Below are 17,274 nucleotides of genomic sequence, written 5' to 3'. Positions count from 1 at the left end.
TCCTGCCCCCAGGGAGAGGGGACAATAACCACACAGACCCTTTCAACTATGGCCCCAGGCAGACATGTGGTCTGACTACAGGCTCCACCCACAAACTTTTTGAGGGGACAATGCAGGGAAAGTGCTCTGCAGTTTGGAGCAATTCCATCTCTGGCAAATGCCTAGTCTGACTCAACTTAAGCCCAAGGTAGCCCCAGCCTGACCCACTAACAACAGGATTTGGTTCCCTGCCCACTATAGGCAAAGAGGGCCATTGCAAATGACTGGACTGAAGACAAATGTGGCTCAGCCACAAGAGCATGGTGCACATAATGCACATAGGAAATATCTCTGAAGCACTAGCTTCTGGTGAAGAGGGACATTGCACTGGACAGCACTAAAAGACCTCTTCTTTATAATGTCACTACTTTCAAGAGCAAAAGATCCTGCTAACCTTCCTAACACATAGAAACAGACACAGAGAGTTACATAAAATGAGGAGACAGAGGAATATGCCCTGAATGAAACAACAGAACAAAATCACAGCAAGAGACCTAAACAAAATGGAGATAAGTAATACACCTGATAGAGAATTTAAAGTAATGGTGACAAAGATACTCACTGGACCCGAGCAAAGAATGGAAGACTTCCCTGAGACCCTCAACTAAGAGAAAAAGAACTTTAAAAAGAACCAATCAGAGATGAAGAACTCAATAACTGAAATTAAAAATACATTAGATGGAACAAGAAAAAAAAATACACTACATGGAATAAATAGTAGACTAAAGGAAGAAGAACAGATTATCTACCTGGAGGTCAGAGTAATGGAACATAATCAAGCTGAACAGGAGAGAGAAAAAATAATTTAAAAAAATGAAAATAGACTTAGGGAACTCAGTCCCCATCAAGCATAATAATATTTGCAATATAGGGATACCAGAAGGAGAAAAGAGAGAAAAGGAGGAAGAATATTAATTTGAAGAAATAATACCTGAAAACTGCTCATATCTGGGAAGGAAACAGAAATCCACCTGCACAGAGAGCCCCCAACAAAATCAACCCAAGGAGGCCCACACTAAGACACATAGTAATTCAAATGGCAAAAATAGTGACAAGAAAACACTTGAAAAGCAGAAAGAGAAAAGAAAACAGTGACGTACAAGGGAAACCCCAGAAGGCTATCAGCTGTTTTTTTGGCAGACACTTTGTAGGACAGAAGGAAGTGGCATGATACATTCAGTGATGAGAGGAAAAACAAACAAAAAAAGAAAACAACAAAAAACTACAGCTAAGAATTCTATCCAGCAAGATGATCATTCAGAATAGAAAGAAAGATAAAAAATTTCTCAAACAAAAACAAAGGAATTTATACCACTAACCCAGCCCTACAAGAAATGTTAAAGGGGACTCACTGTGTAGAAAGGAAAACCACAAGAATGAGTGAGAGAAGTAGGAAATGCAAAAGCAATAAAAAATAGATACATTTTTACAAATCAGTCAAGAGATCACAAAATGAAAAGATAGAAATTATGACACCATATATCTGAAACCTGGGCAGGGGGATGGTGAGAAGACTAAAGAATGGGTTCACACTTAAGCAACCATCAACTATTATAGACCACTACAGGCGTAAGATGTCATATATAACCTAACAGTAACCACAAAAAACTGATAATATATATGCAAAAAATAAGAGAAAGGAATCCAAGTGTATCATTAAAGAAAAACAGCAAACTGTGAAAGAGAGCAAGAAAAGAAAGGAACAGAAGAGAATTACAAAAACCACCATAAAACAACTAACAAAACAGAAATAAGTATATACATATCAATATTTACTCTGTGAATAGAATAAATGTTCCATTCTCACTGCTTTTATTCAACATAGTACTGTAAGTCCTAGCCACAGCAGTCAGGCAACATAAAGAAACAAAAGTCATCCAAATTGATAAGAAAGAGGAAAACTTTCCCTATTTGCATATGACATGATACTATATGTAGAAAACCCTAAAGACTCCACCAAAAAACTAGTAGAGACAGAGCACCTGGGTGGCTCACTCAGACACTCAGTCAAGCAGCTGACTTCAGCTCATGTCATGATCCCGGAGTGCTGGGATTGAGCCCCACATCAGGCTCTCTGCTCAGCAGAGAGTCTGCATCTCCTTCTGCACCCCCTTCACCCATGCTCATTTTCACTCACATTCTTTCTCTCAAATAAATAAAATCTTTAAAAAAAAACTACTAGAACTGATAAATTCAATGAACGCACAGGATTAAAAAATCAATATACAGAAATAGATTACATTTCTATCACTAACAAAGTAGCAAAAAGAGGAAGTAAGAAAACAGTCCCATTTATAATTGCACCAAAAATAATAAAATACTTAGGAATAAACTTAACCAGAGAGGTGAAAAACTTGTACTCTGGAAACTATTAAAATGTTCATGACAGAAATTGAATTTAACACAAATGAAAAGATATTCTTTAGTGTGTGAATATAAGAACAAATATTGTTAAAATGTCCATACTACCCAAAGCAACCTGCAAATTTAATGCAATCCTTATCAAAATGCCAAAAACATTTTTCACAGAACTAGAATAATCTTAAAATTTGTATTGAAAGATCCTGAGTAGCCAAAGCAATCTCGAAAGAGAAGAACAAAACTGGAAGTATCAAACCCCAGATTTCAAGATACACCACAACCCTATAATAATCAAAAAAGTATGATACTGGCACAAAAAATAGACATATAGATTAATGGAACAGAATAGAAAACCCAGAAATAAATCTACAATTATATGATCAATTAATTTTTGACAAAGCAGGAAAGAATATGCAATGGGGAAAAAAGACAGTCTCTTCAACAAATAGTGTTGGGAAAACTGGATCGCTACAGCTAAAAGAATGAAATTGGACCACTTTCTCATACCATACACAAACTCAAAATGGATCAAGGACTTAATTGTAAAACCTGAAACCATAAAAATTCTAGAAGAGAGCACAGGCAGTAATTTCTTGGACATTAGTGGTAATAATATTGTTCTAGATATATCTCCTGAGGCAAGGGAAATGAAAGCAAAAATAAACTACTGAGACTACATCAAAATAAAAAGCTTCTGCACAGCAAAAGAAACAATCAATAAAACTTAGAATACAGCCTACTGAATGCAAGAAGTTATTTGCAAATGATATATCCAATAAAGGGTTAGTATCCGAAATATATAAAGAACTTATACAACTCAATGCCAAAAAAAAAAAAAACCCAAATAATCTAATTTAAAAATGGGCAGAAGACATGAACAGACATTTCTCCAAGGGAAGACATACAGGTGGCAACAGACACATGAAAAGATAATCATCACTCATCATCAAGGAAATTCAAATCAAGACCACGATGAGCTAACACCTCACACCTGTCAGAATGGCTAAAATCAAAATCACAAGAAACAATGATTTATGGTGAGAATGTAGAGAAAAAGGAACCCTTGTGTAGTGTTGGTAGGAATGCAAAATGGTGTAGCTACTGAAGAAAACAATATGGAGGTTCTTCAAAAAATTAAAAATGGAATTACCATATGATCCAGTAACTCCACTACTGGATATTTAACTAAAGAATATGAAAACACTAATTTGAAGGGATACATGCACCCCTGTTTATTGCAGCATTATTTACATTGCCAAACTGTGGAAGCAGCTCAGTGTCCTTCGGTAGATGACTGAATAATGGAGTAGTATATATACCTAATATAATATTATTCAACTATAAAAAAAGAATGAAATCCTGACATTTGCAGTGGCATGGACAGAGCCAGAAAGTATAATGCTAAGGAAAATAAATCAGCCACAGAAAGTCAAATACCTGACGATTTCACCCACTTGTGGAATTTAAGAAACAAAATTAAATGAACAAAGAAAAAAGGGACAAACCAAAAACAGACTTTTAACTATAGAGAACAAACTGATGGTTACCAGAGGTCAGGGGTGGGTAATGGATGAAACAGATAAAAGAAATTAAGAGTACACTTATAATGAGCACTGAGTAATGTATAGAATTGTTGAATCACTATATCATACACCTGAAACTAATATAACACTATATATTAACTACACTGGAATTAACATTTTAAAAAAGCAAACAGAACATAGACTATAATTATAATGTTTGAAATATCTGAGTCAATTAGCTGGAATTTTTTATATCTTGAAGAATGTGAGATTTATATGAATATGGTATTAACAAATAATAAAGAATATACAGGAGAAAATTATTATTTCCCCACAACATCATGCTCAGCTTGTTGTATTTTCATATGTATCCCCTATGGCCCAAGCTTCCTGATGATGTTGTGGAAGTTTATATAAATGAAGTACACATTTGTTGCAGATATTCAATATCTCATTGAGGTGAAATATCACTTCATGATTTTTCCCCTTAACAACCCCAGGCTGATTAGAAGTTCTCTAGTTGGGTTCCCCTGGCAAATATACCACTTGTAGCAATGTTTAGCAAACTATTTTTAAGTTATCATTGTTACTATAAACTTAACAATTGTGTGAGGATACATACATTTTATTGGAATGTAAAAATCCACATTTTTACATGGTTGAAGGTTGGCACTTCCTAGCATATCACAGGGGCTCAAAATATTTGTTGACTGACTGCATAGCAAATGAGTAAGTTATACCAGTTCCCCAGTCTATGACGGAATCTGTAGGAACTGATGTAATCCAAAGATGGGTCATTCCCTATCATGATGATGCTGATGGTGTCAGTTTTCTCTGAGAATCTGTCACAAAGCAGATATAGACCCACATATGTGGCCAAAACATTTAGCTTCATTACACAGCAATGACTAGTGATCTGTAAAATGAAATTCTATATTAGTAAGACCAGAAAGTTGCATTCCTCATAAAAACACTGTCAATAAAGTCATTGCCCATTACAAAGCAAATCTTTTTTTTATTTTGGTGCCAAATCTATTTAGCAGTTGGACTGGACTTTTCCAAAATTCTATATAATGAAAAACAGTTCTAAATTAAAAAGAAAATAAAGGGATTAAACACCAAACACAATGTGTGAACATCTATAAGACATTGTACCAAGATTAAAAACCAGCTCGGAGAGATAAGATATTTTACAGGCAAATGGAGGAATTGAAAAATGGAATCTACGTTATTTATCAATGTTATATGCCTAGGGTATAGTGAAAATATTGTGGTTATACAGAATATCCTTGTTCTTAGAAGATTCTTCCAGGAATGCAAAGACGATTCATATCTACGAATCAACCAGTATAACACACCACATTAATAAAATGAAGGATAAATATATGATCATATGCAAACGCAGGGAAACCATTCAACAAAATTTTTCATTCATTCATGATAAAAACTTCAACAAAGTGGGTATAGAGGGCACATATCTCAACATGATAAAGGCCATGTATAACAAACCCAGAGCTAACATCATCCTTAGTGGTGAAAAGCTGAAAATGTTTCCCCTAAGATCAGGAGCAAGACAAGGATGTCCACTCTTGCCACTTTTATTTAACATAATACTGGAAGTCCTAGTTACAACAATCAAATAAGGAAAAGAAATTAAATGCATCCAAACTGGTAAGGAAGAAATAAAATTGTCACTATTTGCAGATAACAATGAATAATTGGGATTATATCAAACTAAAAGGCTTCTGCCCAGTGAAGAAAACCATTAACAAAATGAAAAGACAAGGTTGCCTGGGTGGTGCAATTAAGCATCTGACTCTTGGTTTTGGCTCGGGTTGTGATCCCAGAGTTGTAAGATCGAGCCCCAAGATCTGCTAAAGTTTCTCTCTTCCTCTCCCTCAAGCCCTCCCCACCCCAGCTTGCTCTAAATTAAATTTTTAAATCTTGAAGAAAGAAAGGAAAGGCAGAAAGGGAGGAAGGGAGGAAGGAAGGAAAAAAGAAAGACAACCTACTGAATGGGAGAATATATTTGTAAATGATGTATCTGGTAAGGGGTTAATATAAAGAACTCATACTACTCAAGATTAAAAAAAATCAGATTAAATATGGGCAGAGGACCTGAATAGACATTTTTCCAAAGAATATATACAGACGGCCAACAGGCACTTGACAAGATGCTCAACATCACTAAGCATCAGGGAAGTGCAAATCAAAACCACAATGAGATATCACCTTACAACCATCAGAGTAGGTAGAATCAAAAAGACAAGAAATAAGAAGTGTTGGTGAGGATATGGAGAAAAGGGAACTCTCATGCATTGTTTGTGGGAAAGTAAATTAGTACCACCACTATGAAAAATGGTACAGAGGTTTCCCAAAAGATTAAAAATAAAAATACCATATAATCCAGCAATTCCACCTCTGGTTATTTACCCCAAGAAAACAAAAACCCTAATTCAAAAAGATATATGAATTCCTATGTTTATTGCAGTATTACTCATAATACCCAAGGTGAAAGCAACCTAAGTGTCCACCAATAGATGAATGGATAAAGATACGCTACACACACACTCTCTCTCACACAGAAATACTATTCAGCCATTGGAAAGAATGAAATCTTGTCATTTGTGACAACGTGTGTGGACCTAGCAGGTACTAAGGTTAGTGAAATAAGTCCGACAAAGACAAATACTGTATGATTTTACTTACATGTAGAATCTAAAAAACAAATGAATAAACAAAGCAAAATAGAAACAGACTCATAAGTACAGAGAACAAACTGGTGGTTGCCAAAGGGAAGTGGGGATGAGGAGATGGGCAAAATAAGTGAAGAGGATTAAAAAGTACAAACTTTTTGAAGAAGTCCAAGAATATAAAGTATTGCATAGCAACTACAATAATATAATAACTTTGCATGATGATGGATGGCAATTATACTTATGATAAGCATTTCATAATATATATAAATATCAATTCACTATGTTATACAACTGAAACTAATATTGTATGTCAACTATACTTCAATTAAAATAATTTTTTAAAGGGCACAAGAGAACTTTCGGGGGTGATAGAAATGTTCTATATCTTGTTTTGGGGTAGTAATTAGACAGGTGTATACCACTGTCAAAATTCAAACTGAACAATTAAGATTTATGTGGGGTTTTATATATAAATTACATGTTCACAAAATAAAATGAAGTGAAATTTTTTTTAATTTTTTATTTTTATTTATTTATTTGACAGAGATCACAAGTAGGCAGAGAGGCAGGCAGAGAGAGAGGGGGGAAGCAGGCTTCCCGCTGAGCAGAGAGCCCAATGCGGGCCTCAATCCCAGTACCCTGGGATCATGACTTGAGCCAAAGGCAGAGGCTTAACCCACTGAGCCACTCAGGTGCCCCTGAAGTGAAATTTTTAAAAGTAAAATAAAAATTAAGTCATGTTCACTTTGTCATCTGAAGAGCTTACCAAGTGATTTCTTTTTACTGCAGAACATTATTGTATCTGTTTATGTTTCACCAGGTTTCACCAGTTGGCCTACATAGGAAACAAGAAAAGTATACAACATCAGTATTTTAAAAATGTTCATTAACCACAAGTTTCTACCTTTTAACTTTCTTCCTAGTCAAATCTAGATGGCTAAGGAGTCATTGGCACAATAACGCATAACAGATTCCACTTACCAGGTTTAAATTTAACTGGATAAAAATAACTACACAAAAGTAATCTATTTGTATTATATGCTATGTGAAACAACATAAGATAAGCTCAAGTGTGCCATTCAATTTGGCATTAAAATTGAGCCAAATTTTCTTTTTTTAAATTTTTTTATTTTTTTATAAACATATAATGTATTTTTAGCCCCAGGGGTACAGGTCTGTGAATCGCCAGTTTTACACACTTCACAGCACTCACCATAGCACATACCCTCCCCAATGTCCATAACCCCACCATCCTCTCCTGACCCCCCCTCCCCCCAGCAACCCTCAGTTTGTTTTGTGAGATTAAGAGTCTCTGATGGTTTGTCTCCCTCCCAATCCCATCTTCTTTCACTTATTCTTTTCCTACCCCCAAACCCCCCACGTTACATCTCCACTTCCTCATATCAGGGAGATCATATGATAGTTGTCTTTCTCTGATTGACTTATTTCGCTCAGCATAATACCCTCTACTTCCATCCACGTTGTTGCAAATTGAGCCAAATTTTCTAATGTATCCCGAACACTAAAAATCAGAGTATATCAGGGGTGAAGCTACAGCATCTGCTTTTTATTCAAGAGTCATTAGATGACTCCTTCCCAAAGCTAGCACTGAGAACCACTGCTGAATCACAGGAGAGAGGCTGCCAGGTTCACACTTCAAAAATTTTCCTCCATTCATTCTGTGTAGAGTCTTCTCCAGGTAATTACCAAAAAAGCCAGAATAATGTCAATATCACCTTTCCATTTTTCCCTATGAAGGATCTAATTATGGTAAACTCTATTAGAAGATTTAGAATAAAGAAAGGGGCAAATGATTTCAAAGATTTAAAACCTGACAGATGTTAGAAATGAACTCAGGAACCTTTGCAAACCCATGAGACGGTAGGCACATGCTCGTTCAGGCTGAAAGGGAAATGACTTACTCACTTCCTGTTCAAAGAAGATCTGTGGCAGGATGCAGTGAACACACATAAAGAAGAAGTTGGTCATACAGAGACCAGAAGAGAGGAACAGTCAACGCTTATAGTTTAGTAGTTACAAGAAAGGAGGATACAGAGGAAATTCATCAACAGCCATTGCTCTACTACAAATCTCTCAGAGTCTAAAAAGACTGAAACCATCACTATTTCTCCCTGTCATGGCCCCAGATCCATAATTTCCTTCCTGCCACCCCCAGGAAAAGCAGCAACCTGCTGATGGCACAGCTACTCCTGAATGTGTCTGACAAACAGGACCACTGACACTTTGTGACACCTGCTGCTTTTCTAGGGACTGGTTACTAAAAACGATGAAACTGCACAAGAAAATGGGGGAACTGCAGCCAGGTGCTGCTAGAAGAGGGATAAGTCCTTAAATATTAAATATAATCCATCACTAATTCTTCTGTTTCTCCCCCCAATACTTTCTACCAACTGTGTTGCCTAAGATGAGCCCTCCCACCACCACCACAGCTCCAGGCATCTGGTTGTTTCTAGGAATGCTTGCTGATGAGTGATTGCTTTTCCCTGCATTGTTCATAACGGTTTCTCTGCTCCAGCCTTAGCCACCTATAGACCAGGGTCCACCCTGAAGCAGAGTCATCTTTATAAAAGGCAAATGGCATCCTGTCACACCCCTGAGGAAAACCTTCCAATCACTTCCCTGTGGCCTTGGGAAAAAAGATCAAATTCTAGCATGACTCCTTGGACCCTCCACAACCTGGTCCTTGCTCATTTTTCTAGCCTAATTTTCCATTGGTCTCTTCACTGCCCCCATGCCTCCTTGTACCCCATCATATCTATACTCAAGAAACACTCAGCTCAGCTTCTTTCCACCTGGGAGCCCACCACATGCTCTTCACTCTGCCTATAACCACCTAACCCACCCAACCCCTTAACCTAACTCCCACTTGTATTTCCCATATCAATTAATATATTACTTCCTCTATGAGGCCTCTCTGATCCCCCAAATCAGAGATAGGGGCACCTGTATGTGCTCTCATATAATCCAGAACTTCCCACGAGAGCCCCTATCACTCCAGAACATATTTGCCTATTATTACATTATATTGCCTGTGTCCTCATTAGTCTACAAACTCCAGTAGGACAGTGACCTCATCTGTCTGGTCTACAGCTATATTTCCAGTATCTAATGCATGAATGGCATATAATAATGCTCAATAAATATTCGCTAAATGAACAAGGAATGAGGTCTTTAATTTCTATTAGGAAAAGACCAAGGACTTTCAGACATTAAAAGGCTCTTCCCTTTTTAAATTTTTTGTAGTGAAGTATATATAATTAAAGATTCATTTTTTGAGAGAAAGAGAGTGTAGAGGGAGAAGGAGAGAATCATCAAGCAGACTCCCCACTGAGTGCAGAATACAACATGATTCCATGTCCCTGAGATAATGACCTGAGCTGAAATTGAGAGTCAGGCACTCAACCGACGGAGCCACCCAGGCACCCCTTTATTGAAGTATAATGAACATACAATGTTGTACTAGTTTCAGGTGTACCACATGAATCCAAGTATGGATTCGACAATTCTATACATTACTCAATGCTCACCACAGTAAGTGTAAAGCCACTTCCCTTTTAGCAACTATCCCTTCCCAGGACCCAACCCCACATGCCAGAACGTCTTAGATCATCCCAACCTGGGAACTACCATGCCTTTCTCATCTACTCCCTCCTTCTGGCCCATTCCCATCCTCTTTTTATACCGCCATCTCCAGCCTAGGAAAAAACTCAAGGATGAACATTTGCTTACCAGAAGAAGAGTACTGCAGGCAAACTAAAGAGCAACAAAAAGAAGAGAATTTCGCAAAGCTTGGAGGAGAACAAAAGGAGGCACTCCAGCTATTTAATAATAATTTTTTAAAAGATACATTGAAAAGATTTTTTTCTTTAGAGGTAAGGCCTTCCTGCAAGAAATAATAAGAATAGGAGCACCTGGGTTGCTCAGCTGGTTGTGTCTGCCTTCAGCTCAGGTCATGATCCCAGAGTCCTGGGATCAGCCCTGCATGGGGCTCCCTGCGAGCTCTCTCCCTTTCTCTCTCAAAGTTTTCACATGAACAGATATTTCTGCAAAGAAGACTTCCAAATAAATGGCCAACAGACACATGAAAAAGTTCTCAACATCACTTGGCATCAGGGAAATACAAATCAAAACCACAGTGAGATACCACCTCACAGCAGTCAGAATGGCTAAAATTAACAAGTCAGGAAATGACAGATGTTGGTTAGGATGCAGAGAAAGGGGAACTCTCTTACACTGTTGGTGGGAATGCAAGCTGGTGCAGCCACTCTGGAAAACAAAATGGAGGTTCCTCAGAAAGTTGAAAATAGAGCTACCCTATGACCCAGCAATTGCACTACTGGGTATTTACCCTAAAGATACAAATGTAGTGGTCAGAAGGGGCACACGCACCCCAATGTTTATAGCAGCAATGTCCACAATAGCCAAATTATGAGAAAAGCCTAGATGTCCATCAATAGATGAATGGATAAAGAAGATGTGGTACATATCTACAATAAAATAATATGCAGCCATCAAGAAAAATGAGATCTTGCCATTTGCAATAAGGTGGATGGAACTAGAAGATATTACACTAAGCAAAATAAGCCTATCAGAGAAAGACAATTATCATATGATCTCACTGATATGAGGAATTTGAGAAAGAAGACAGAGGATCATAGAGGAAGGGAGGGAAAAATGAAACAAGATGAAACCAGAGAGAGAGAGACAAACCATAAGAGACTCTTAATCAGGAAACAAACTGAGAGTTGCTGGAAGGGATGATGGTAAGAGGGATAGGGTGGCTGGATGATGGACACTGGGGAGGGTATGTGCTATGGTGAGTGCTGAGCATTGAGTAAGACTGATGAATCACAGACCTGTACCCCTGAAACAAGTAAGACATTACATGTTAATAATAAATAAGTAATAAAATAAAGTCTTTAAAAATAATAAAATAAATAAGTAGTAATATGGTTAAATGTGTGTTTTCATCCAAGGACTCTTTGTTCTAAAAAAACAGTCACAACAGATACAAAATGGGAGCAAGGAGAAGGATGAATGGATTCTGTGACATTGACATCTGAATCTGGTGGCCCCATCTGGCCAGACAGTTAAGGCTCATCTTGCAAGTTCTAAGCCAACTTGTTAGGGCTTTAAAATTCTCTCCTGAGACTAAGTCAACATGTGTTTTCATGGGCTCAGAGTCCCAGGAGCAGGTGAAAGGAAGAATGATTCTTTAAGAAAGAGGGCAAAAGGGACTCTACACCCTGACAGGTGGCAATTAGAATGTAGGCAGAAGAAAGAAATTCAATCTCTCAGGAATTTAATGAGAGTACTGGCCACTGGCCAACTTATTCTGTCTTCTTAATGGTTTGCTACATTGCTTTGATGGATTAATACTAACAGACAACCAGTTCAGAAGACAAATATATAATATAAATGTAACCAAAATATATATATCTATGATATCATCCCTTCCTCTCTTATTTTAGATACTTCTGCAAACACTTCTCATTTTAACAGCTCCTAGGCCAACAAACATAAAGCAATACCATATCCTTTCTAAATCTACCTCTAAGCCATACAGCTATTTCATGTTTTTAATTTCTCTAATATCATCTTCCAAAATGTCTTAAAACTTTTAAAGATACTGAGTTAAATTCATTTTATGAATTTTAGCTTTTTTCACTAAAAATCTTCTCTACTTTATAATTAATCCAGAGTGATATAATCATAATCATATAAATTAATAGTTCTACAAGACTTGTGAAAGTTTTTCTTATTAGTGACCCTATTCAAGTGTTTTCACTCACTAAGACATAAAGTTACAGCAAAAAATTAAGAATTGACCTTCAGGCCCATGTTTCCTCCAATCCAGTATTTTCCTTGTAACAGCAACAATTCCAGGCATGATTAACAGAGGATTCACACTAATGTAGCAGATTCTAGTTCAACTTTGAGGAAGTGAAATTTAGTGCTTTCTTTCTTGGACATTTATCAACTCACCAAAATACCCCAGCTGACACTCTAATTCTAAAAGATGTCAGAGTAAAGAAAAAGCCATCTTTTGTTGAACTTTCAGACCAGCTAAGTTCAAAGGAAATAGAGTAGACAAATCAGGTGGGAGAAAAGGTTTCCTAATGTGGAATCTACCTCTAGAAGTAGGAGCTTAAGATTCTGAAATTCAACCATTTCCAAATGCTGAACAAAAAGTATCTATATGAATACATTCCTTGTTTTTTACATCACCCCAAAGTAGAGGAAATAGAAAAAGGAAAGCTGCTGATAGGTCTTACTTAATTCTTGGTTTCATCTTATGCAAGGGATTAAAATGGTGGCTTCCTTGTGTGAAAGTCATGGGGCAGGGGGTAATAAGAAAAAGAGTTATAGGGGCACTTGGGTGTCTCAGTCAGTTAAGTATCTGCTTTCAGCTCAGGTAATGATCCCCCCCAGGGTCCTGAGATCGAGTGCCACGTTGAACTCCCTGCTCAGTGGGTAAGTCTGCCTCTCCTGCTCCATTTACCTCTCCCCTGTTCATGCTCTCTTTCATGCTCTCTTGCTCTCAAATAAAAATATTTACAAAAAAAAAAAAAAAGGAGGTATGAAAAAAGAGGAAGACAGAAAAAGGAATAGCTAATGTCTAAGTAACAGCAAAGAGCTTTTATGTATATTAATTCATTTTTAAAGGCAATGAGTGGCTTTTTTGAAAAGATTGAAAGTTATGCTTCCATAAGATTTTTTGTTTGTTTTTACATTTTCAGTTCACGTTTCAAATTTTGGTTACAAAAAATAATTCTTCCAATGGAAAAAGTAACAAAGTCAAAGGAAGACTCTGGTTTGTTCAGGGAAAATAAGGAGCTGGTTTCAGACACCTTGAGCCTGAAGGTGATAACAAGACATCCAAGTTAGAGATGTTACTTAAGCAGCTATATGCAGAAGAGAGCATCCTGTCTGTAATATGATTTCACAAGGTCTCTACTTGTAGTGGAAATGGGTACACCTGAATGCAGGTGGCTCAACATTTTAAACAAAGGATTAAAATGGAGATTCCCTTTAATGATCTGAGGACATTCAATAATCAAGTTATTATAGTTAATTCCCCCTGCTCCAATTCCATGATCACCAAGCAACCTGCTGATAATAACTTGCCTTCCCACAAAAGTCTGTCTACAGGGAAAGAGCACACTAGTCATGCCTGCTGAAGTGAACATTCTGGTCCTCCTGACAGTTATATTACACGTTTTAAATTAATAAATTGTCATTCTTATTTTATACTACCAGTCTCCTGAGCTAATATTAGTCTAACTCAGAAACATAAATCTGTCTTTAGTATGCTGTTGAATTACAGTCCAAAATTTATAAGATAAACAACCCATTCTAGATGCAGTAAATTCACCAAGAGGCCTCCAAGGGAACAGCCATCCCAGTGACCTACTTAAGGGGCAGCAGGATGTGGTGGCTGGGAGCTAGCTTGTCCTTTGGAGTCAAGCAGACTAACCTTAGATTCCTACTTTTTCCACTAACTCATTGCAGAATCCAGGTCTAATATACCCAGAACCTACTGGATGGACTGTTGGGGATGGTGGCACGTGATGAAAAAGCTCATTAGACATTAGTTATCTTGAAGGCAAGATAGTTCCTCTGAATTTTGTCAAAGTATCTAAATAAACATTAGGGTGAAATGTCCTCATTTCATCCTAACTTTCTTCAAGACATTCTACAATAAAACAAAGGAGGTAAGTGTGAACAGATAATGAAACTTTAAAGAGGAGATGTGCTTGTGATGGGGGCACAGCCCTGGGGATAAACTAAGGGGAGGGAAAAGAGTGAAAAGAGAAAGACTGAAAAATACAAGGTAGAATGACAGAAAAGCAAAGGAGGAGATCAGAAAAAAAAGGGGCAAGAAAGGAGCTGAGATAGTTGAGGAAAACACAGGAGCAGTGGAAGCCAGGAAAGCAACATGGAGCAGATTCCTGGCAGCTTCTCCTTACTTACTTAGAGTGCTGCCCAGGTGAGCCCATCACTGCCAGTCTTCAAATCAGAATCTAGGAAGGAAGCAGAGTGCCCTCCTGGGGGAGGTCCTCTACTCCCTTTGAGCAGTGGGTTCTCTCCAGTTCTCAGGACTCAGGGAGAAGATGGGCCAAAGGGGAAAGGAGGCGCACAGCTTCAATAAGCCCATCCCCAGACCTCACCCCTCGTGAGACCTCCCATCCTCTTCTCCCTCTTCTCTACTCTCTTTTCTGCTCTGCTTGCCTTCCTCATTCCCCAACTCTGCTTTCTCTTCTTTTTTGGAAACACTGTACTATACAGGAGACACTTTTAGGAAAATAGATTCCAATCCCAGCTCAACTAATTTCTATCTAGTGTTACTTTGGCCAAGTCACTTCCCCTTCCTAAGGCTCAATCCTGGAATCTGTAAAATAAGGATAATAATGCCTTCCTTTTAGAGTTGTTGTGAGGGTAAATATACATCTGTATATGGTTCATTCCATAAAAATGTGTTCCCTTCTCTCCGCCCATTTGTCTTTTCTTCTACTCCCTCCCTTTTTTCCTCTTTCAATCTCCCAGTTTCCCTTCTCTGTTTTCTTAACTTTCCTTAATGTTTTTCAGTCAGGCACTTGCTTCCTAACCTAATTCACCTGGTCTCTGAAGAATACCCCAACTAAGAACAGAAGGGAAGGCGGCTGACCAGCACCAGGGTAGGTACAGGTAAAGCTTGAAAACCCTGCCTGCCTGAGCAATAGTGGCATCTGAGGATGGAAAGTTGGAGGGCAGGATTAGGGAACCAGCCCCTTCTCTCCTCCCTCTTCTGCCCTCCAACTTCTCTGGTCCTATCCTTTTCCCTCTCCTTCTTCTGGCTCTGGGTTCCCAAAGCCAAAAAAGCAAAGCCTCAGTAAGTCCTCTCATCCTTGGACAAGATGACCTTGTGGTCATCATCAGGCGTCATCAGGTAACCCTGCCCACAGGCCCAAGACTATTCCATAGGGCCCTCAATGCCAGGGCCCTCAGTGCCAGGACCCTGAAGGATGGGGGAGGTGAGGCCAAAACATAGCAATAAGACCCAGGAAAGACATCCTGGTGCAGCAGGGAAATCTCAGCCTTGAAAAGAATGCCTGAGCTCCTGTCTGCAAGTGTGCAACGTTGAATGTGATGTGTGGGTAGGAGGTACAGATAGTGTTTTAATCATATTTAGTGTCAGTGACAGATGTCAACAGCCACAGGACTTGTCAGTTGTCCATAATGGACAAAAGTAGAAGTGAACAGAATTTAAGCCTGTGTGTGTGTGTGTGTGTGTGTGTGTGAATCATTGTACAGCCAAATTTATAAACAGCTTAGTAATTAGATATAATTACCATTCCCTGACAATAAATTATTGTATTTCCCATATAATGTATATTAGGTTGATTTTGTTGTGAGTTGTTATGTCAACACCACAGTCTGTTTATATTCTGTTAGGCATGCAGCTGTTACCCAGCCACAAGATTCTGAAGTGGTGGGAACTGTGCTTCCCTTCCTACTCTTGTTTATCCCCTGCTCACTTTCATCCTTGCTCTCCCCTCATTCCTTTCCCCATTCTCAGTCTTTCCTAGCCTGCTCCTGCTGCTCCTCTAGTGCACTTTTGCCCTCATGCTGCCTTTCTCTCCCAAACATGCCTCCCCCTGGCTTAGTCTTCTTCCTTCCCCTCTCACTTCCCCTTTCTTCCAACATTCCATCAGTCAGACAGCTGGGCTTGGTCCTAAGAGCTCTGTAACCTCCAGCAAGTTCCCTCTTTTCTAAGTCCCGGGTTTCTCATCTGTAAACAGGGACAACTAGAGTAACTCACAGGATCATTAGGCATGCCTACAAAGAAATTAGCACAGTGCCTTCCTCTACAAAGTTAGGACTCAAGAAAGAAAGGTTTTTGTTTTTGTTTTTAATATATGTTTCAGTCTCCACAAGTAAAAAACCTCCTGTCAGGGGCGTCTGGGTAGCTCATCAGTTAGGCATCTGCCTTCAGCTCAGGTCATGATCCCAGGATCCTGAGATGGAGCCCCACTAGCCTGCCTCTCTCCCTCTGCCCCTCCCCCTGCTTGTGCTTTCTGTCAAATAAATAAAATCTTTTAAAAAAACAATCTGAGGGTTTTGAAGGTGCGAGGGGTGGGAGGTTGGGGGAGCTAGGTGGTGGATATTATGGAGGGCACGTATTGCATGGAGCACTGGGTGTGGTGCATAAACAATGAATTCTGTTACACTGAAAAGAAATTTTTTAAAAAAAGAAAAATCAAAAAAAAAACCTGTCAAATTTGAACATCAGTAGGGATGGATCTCTATCATCAAACATTTATTGGGTACTTATTCTTTGAGATTTTTATTTATTTATTTATTTGTTTATCTCTTTAAGAGAAAATATGAGGAGGGGGCTGTTATAGAGAATCTTAAACAGACTCCATGGACTGAGGGCAGAGCCTGATGCAGGGCTCAATCTCAAAACCCTGAGATCATGACCTGAGCTGAAACCAAGAGTCAGAATCTTAACTGACTGAGACACCCAGGTGCTCCAGCTGGGTGTCTATTCTATGTCAAACCTAGGTGGGTAGAGGGAGGCAAGTAACATTAGATCCTACCTCTGTCCTTTAAGTGCCTCTAGTCTAGGAAAGATAAATACATAGATC

General features: G+C 38.5%; 1 protein-coding gene across 6 annotated transcripts in view; it reads right to left on the bottom strand.

Annotated features, from left to right (window-relative positions):
* Positions 1-17,274, bottom strand: part of ATP8B4 (ATPase phospholipid transporting 8B4 (putative)) — a 253,877-nt gene that overhangs the window by 223,580 nt on the left and 13,023 nt on the right. For all 6 annotated transcript variants that reach the window (XM_032856525.1, XM_032856521.1, XM_032856524.1 and 3 more), the window contains one exon: positions 7,389-7,457. In XM_032856525.1, the coding sequence (XP_032712416.1) occupies positions 7,389-7,416 (28 nt within the window). In that variant the 5' untranslated portion in view covers positions 7,417-7,457. The remainder of the gene's footprint in view (positions 1-7,388; positions 7,458-17,274) is intronic.

Source organism: Lontra canadensis, unplaced genomic scaffold (assembly GCF_010015895.1).
Source record: "Lontra canadensis isolate GAN:19392208 unplaced genomic scaffold, GSC_riverotter_1.0 scaffold12, whole genome shotgun sequence".
Taxonomy (NCBI): Eukaryota; Metazoa; Chordata; class Mammalia; order Carnivora; family Mustelidae; genus Lontra; species Lontra canadensis.
This window is presented reverse-complemented; position numbering and strand designations above follow the sequence as displayed.